Genomic DNA, 6,157 nt, shown 5'->3' on the forward strand with positions numbered 1-6,157 from the left:
ACAGTTGGCAGAATGTACAACATGCCAGTAGCCTTCATAAAGAACAAATCGATTGGGCTTTAATGTGTATGGAAGGAATTCTGCCCTACTCTCTATCTAGTAAACATGGTCGACTTGCACGTTCCGCCTCGAGTTGTTTTAAAGTCTCGTGGCGTAGCTGTAGCATGGTGGTACACGTGACACAGCCAATGATGCATAAACCCAGCCCGCTAGAATAAGAGGGAGGGCTATTCTCGTGCAGATCGCACAGAAAGGGGATGGGTTGGAAGCGCCGTCCAACACGTGAGGCTCATGTGACGGAGGCAGGTCAGCTATCCAACCGAGAGACTGTCTCGTCACAGGGTTTATTTAACACGTAGACCAAACCACCCCTCTCTCACACATTTATCAGGGAGTAGAGCTTCTAAACCATTGCTGTGCTTGGATCTCAGAGTGACACCATCACATTGACAGTCTGCAAAGCAATAGCCTGTTGAAAGATTATTCTTTATAGAAAAAGTGTTAACTATTGAATAGAAGAACATAACAATAATAGCAAGAAGAAGAAGAAAAATATATCTTTCTTAAATTACAATATTTGCTGACTATTGAAACAGATCTGAAGAAGCCTATTTTTAGGGTTGAATTTTTTTGAAGACCAATATTTGGATTTAATAAAGACGCAACATGGAGAGGATTACAAGTGCACAACCTCCTCCTTGTATGGCAAAACACCAGTTGCTGGAGATGGCAGACATGCAAGGGTAAGTCCCCAGAACCAGCTGGTAATTTCTGCATTATAACATTGCAAAACAACCTGGTATTGTTGTGTAAATAAATAAATAACTTTAAGCATGATTTCTTATCAATATTTTATTCTCATTGTCCTATAGAATGGATTTCCCAATGTACGTGTACAAACCCCGACGGGGTTTGAAGCGCGGGGAAGACAGTAAGGTATGCTACAGTTCTTTACTTTCAACAACATGTTCATATTTGGTAGTATATTCGTTCTTATTCCATATTGAATATATGTTACACATTGACTTACAAATGTATGCATGTTTCCCCGCAGGAGTCATACAAGTTACCCCACCGATTGATTGAGAAGAAAAGACGTGACAGAATCAATGAATGCATTGCCCAACTGAAGGATTTATTGCCAGAACATCTCAAACTCGCAGTGAGTACGACTTTCATGTGTACTGACTATGTAATAGCAATGCAAAAGGTCTAGCGCCACCTGGTTCACGTTTGCTTTGTTTGGTCAAATCATTGCCTTGATTAAGTCTGACATTTAATGCAAACATGTTGCCTGATATGACAAAGGAAAGTTATTATTCGATTTTTTTTTCTCATAATTATCTCCCACTGTGAAATCGGGAGGGGACTGTGGATCTGTCTCCGTCCGTTCGTTCGCTCGTACGTTAAACGCGATATCTTAGACAGCACGGGGCGGTTGTTGACTAAACGTGGGTGAATTATGCTCTTTGCCATAGAGTTCGGTCATTTACAAAATTACACTGATTGATTGGCCCAAGGCGGGAGCTATAGTAATTAACTGAAATCTGAAGCCTTTTGTAAATGAGTTTTATTCTTATTATTCATATTATTATTATATCAATAATTGTTCATATTATCATACTGAAAAGTTTGGCTAATTATAATTCATTCATTTAACTGCCTACACATATTGACACAAAGCCTTTAAAAACAACACATATTACATACATAGAACATTGATCAACTATGCTTTTAAGTTATATTTATTGCATTGTGTTTGAATGTTGGTGTGTGCGGATTCCCTGCCTTCCCCTCTGTGGTGGTTTGTCCTTTGTTCAGGTGCTGAAAGTGTTACATAAGAAAGATCAACATGCTTAATGGAAGGTCTTCCTGTTTTAGACTCTGGGCCATTTGGAGAAAGCTGTGGTGTTGGAACTCACCCTGAAGCATGTGAAAGCCCTGAGCACTCTCCTGGATCAGCAGCAGCAGAAAATCATTGCATTACAGAATGGCATGCAAATCAGTAAGTTTGACACCGTGAGACACACTGTTTCATTTTATTATGGGCTACACCTTATTCCCCCCGATCAATAGTATTATTTGTTATTGACATACCATCGAGACGGTGGTTTCATTGTCAAAATTGTAGTATTATTGAATATATCTGATATGACTTTGTTTCTCACAGGTGATCAGAGCAGTGTTAGCTCAGAGAACAGTGAGGAGATGTTCCGCCTTGGTTTCCACGTCTGTGCTAAGGAGGTCCTCCAGTACCTGGCTAACCAGGAGAGCAGCAAAGACCACCTGATCCCCTCCCACATGATCAGCCATCTCCAGAAAGTAGCATCAGAGGTGCTCCAGGGTCCACCCAGGCCCCAGCCAGAAGAGTCTACCCACAAACCCGTCGAGAGCATGGAAAAGACTGCTGGTCATCCGCCTAAGGGCAACGAGGGTAACGCCAAGAACTTTGTGTCTGTCATTCAAAGGACATACCCACACGGACATGGGGAGCAGAGTGGCAGTGACACAGACACTGACAGTGGCTATGGAGGGGAACACGAGAAACGGGACCCCAAAGGCCAACGCATAAGCTGCTACGGCAAGGAGGGGGAGCTCAAGTATGATGTGGCTGAGAGGATGGCAGGAGGTGGCATCAAGCAGGAGGGTGATGAGCCCCAGATCAAGAGGTTAAGAGCTGACTCCTCAGAGGATGAGTCTTCCTCTGGACAGGTGGTCAGCAGCCACGGAAGCTACATGAGCTTCTCCCAACACCAGACCCCACTCTGCATGCCCTTCTACCTAATCCCCCAAATGGCTGCAGCATGGCCCATGCTGGAGAAGTGCTGGTACCAAGGGGGCATGCCCCTTTTGTACCCAGGCATGAGTGGCTCTGCAGCCAGCTTGTCTCCAGAGAAACTACCCCAAAACCTGGTAATGTCGCCCAGGCCAGGTTCCCCGGCACACCACCAGGCACCTATGGATTCACCAGCTCTCTTCCAAGCTTTAAAGCAAGTCCCCCCCATGAACTTGGAATCCAAAGACTGATACACTTTTGTGTTTGCACCCTTCTCTATGAATATTTGGTGTTGAATGAATTGCCTGCTGGAAGGCATCCAGGGAATGGGAAAACAAAGACAAGAGCACCAGCAAGCAGCTGTTTCACCCCTCAGCCCACATTCTCCCTTTGAGAGCAAACAGCAACTGTTACACACAAACACAGTAGCCACCGCCCTCCAAGCTAGCACCCATACACTGAGTGGAGCCTTGGAGCCAGTCAGCACTGAAGCTCAGTCCCTTTAGAGGCTCAAATATGACCTGTTGCAAAGTTCTGAGTAACTGTAAAGAGATGGTCTACACAAGGACATGACAAAAGTGTTTGAGGGTGAGACTTACCGTGGGGATGGTTTCTCTGCACTTCTGTTTAATCTCAGAGTTAAACCCAGAATGTGATGCGCAGACAGCACAGCCCCCGGCCATTCGGACCTGCCCTTTGCACACATCAGTCTGTAATGAATGTAAGAATTGTAACGAAACCCCTGTAGATGCTGCTTGAGTTTCTACGTGTTGTAAACCTGTCACTGCAGGATGAAACTGAAACTGCAACAGACCGTCCTTTAGACTAGAATGCTACCAAATACGTCTCTGGTTTATGTTGACCAGGGTAGTCACAAAATCCATTGCTCCCTCTTCACCCACCAAGTGTACCTTGCAGCTAAATTGATTTTTATTCTTTAAACAAGTCAGGATGGTGTCACCGGACCTGATCTGCGTCACTCATGATGTAAATACAGAAGTGATTTTAGTTTTGAGTTTGTAACTCACTACCATTCGTGCAAGTAGTTCTTGTGAGGTGATGTCTTGTAATTATTTTGTTTATACTACTTGTACATATCTATTTTTGATACATGACCTACAGAGTGTATTTTCATTGTGACTAGACGGAGAGAGTTTTAGCTGGCCATTTTGCTGTATGCCAAGAGAATGTGTACATAGCATTGTGCTAAGACCTGATTTGCATCATGCTCATTATTAATTTCTCGTCTGGTCAAATTCTGTCCTGATCTAAGTTTATGCTGTTGCCTTTACTTGTTCATAGCAGACAACAATTATGGCGGAAGTCTAACTGTATTTGTATTAATTATTGAGTCTATGGCAAAGAGAGGAGAGTGAATGTAACGTTAAGGCAAAATGTTAGTTTTATATAGAACGAGGTACTTGGATTTGTATTTTAGGATCTAACAGATGGTTGCTTGTTGTACATATTTTGTCTAGTACTGTTGACATACATTTTTAAAGATATTAATAAAGATGTTTTTTTCCCCCTGTGGAAATAAGTGTTTGGGTCGGAATCTTGGTAGAACACTTTAGCATGTTGCACAGCAAAGTAACCCAAACTGGCTTCTCATCCAGTGGCGGTCAGTGCCAATAAGATGAGGGAGGACAATTAAAACATTTTTTAATTAGCGTGGCCTTTTCTATTACAGCATATTGGATAACTGTTATTCATACTCCATTCACTCAGTTCAATGTAACATTGATAGATCCAGGCTACATGATACTATAATTTTCCCTATACCCATCAGGAAGTTGCTACTATCTAACCCATGAATGGAAGTTTACAACATAGTTGCACACAGGTCGAAAGAAAAATTTAAGGTGATAGACAGTGGCACATTCAATACCGCATTGCATAGTCTTAACTGCATTTAGCTCATCTAGGGTGTAATCATTTGTCTAACAGTTGCAAATGAGAGTTTCTATTGGACAAATTCAGGTATGTTTATCCCTGTTTCATTCCGTTTGCTCCCATTTAAGTAACATTTTTCAATAGAATCGGTGGAATGAATACACCACTGATCACACGTTAACAATGTTCACTTTCATAGCAGCCACGTTGTATTCCTTCTCGCATCTATGCGCTCTCCTCCTCTCACCTTTTCCTTTTCGCTTGTGGACTTTAATGCATTAGCTGTATGTGACCAGGTGAAAGAGCCTTTCCAAAACAAACCATAACCACTACACAATGTATATATAAAGCCCTTCTTACATCAGCTGATGTCACAAAGTGCTGTACAGAAACCCAGCCTAAAACCCCAAACAGCAAGCAATGCAGGTGTAGAAGCACAGTGGCTAGGAAAAACTCCCTAGAAAGGCCAGAACCTAGGAAGAAAACTAGAGAGGAACCAGGCTATGAGGGATGGCCAGCCGTCTTCTGGCTGTGCCCGGGTGGAGATTATAACAGAACATGGCCAAGATGTTCAAATGTTCATAGATGACCAGCAGGGTCAAATAATAATAATCACAGTGGTTGTCGAGGGTACAACATGTCAGCACCTCAGAAGTAAATGTCAGTTGGCTTTTCTTAACCGATCATTCAGAGTATCTCTCCCGCTCCTGCTGTCTCTAGAGAGTTGAAAACAGCAGGTCTGGGACAGGTAGCATGAACAGGTCAGGGTTCCATAGCCGCAGGCAGAACAGTTGGAACTGGAGCAGAAGCACGACCAGGTGGACTGGGGACAGCAAGGAGTCATCAGCCCAGGTAGTCCTGAGGCATGGTCCTCCGAGGGAGAGAAAGAAAGAAAGAGAGAAAGAAAAAGAGAATTAGAGAGAGAATACTTAAATTCACACAGGACACCAGATAAGACAGGAGAAATACTCCAGATATAACAAACTGACCCTAGCCCCCCGACACATAAACTACTGCAGCATAAATACTGGAGGCTGAGACAAGAGGGGTCGGGAGACACTGTGGCCCCGTCCGACGATAACCCCGGACAGGGCCAAACAGGCTGGATATAACCCCACCCACTTTGCCAATGCACAGCCCCCACACCACTAGAGGGATATCGTCAGCCACCAAATTACCATCCTGAGACAAGGCCAAGTATAGCCCACAATGATCTCCGCCACAGGACACCCCAAGGGGGCGCCAACCCGGACAGGAAGATCACATCATAGGCAGCTAGGTAACATAGCATCCCTCTGTTTGAGCTGGGCGTTTCAGTAGGCTAAACTAGCTAGCTGCATTTGCTAGCTAAGTAAGTCAGTTTAAAAAAATACTAAATATCTCTCGCTCTCTCTCTTGCTTCTCCTTAATTTTTAAAGAAATTAATTTGTTAAAAACTGTTAAACTATTGTCTTTCTCTGTCTTTGAGTCAACTACTCACCACATTTT

The 6,157-nt window shown here is 43.4% G+C and overlaps 1 protein-coding gene across 1 annotated transcript; it reads left to right on the forward strand.

The window, feature by feature from the left end:
- The first annotated feature begins 364 nt into the window (after nt 1–364).
- Nucleotides 365–4,316, forward strand: LOC115137246 (class E basic helix-loop-helix protein 40-like). The gene is made up of 5 exons (XM_029673452.2): nt 365–743; nt 873–936; nt 1,055–1,162; nt 1,882–2,005; nt 2,171–4,316. The coding sequence occupies exons 1-5, from the start codon at nt 667–669 to the stop codon at nt 3,025–3,027; spliced, it is 1,230 nt and encodes a 409-aa protein (XP_029529312.1). The 5' UTR covers nt 365–666; the 3' UTR covers nt 3,028–4,316.
- The last annotated feature ends 1,841 nt before the right edge of the window (nt 4,317–6,157 follow it).

Source organism: Oncorhynchus nerka, linkage group LG2 (assembly GCF_034236695.1).
Source record: "Oncorhynchus nerka isolate Pitt River linkage group LG2, Oner_Uvic_2.0, whole genome shotgun sequence".
Taxonomy (NCBI): Eukaryota; Metazoa; Chordata; class Actinopteri; order Salmoniformes; family Salmonidae; genus Oncorhynchus; species Oncorhynchus nerka.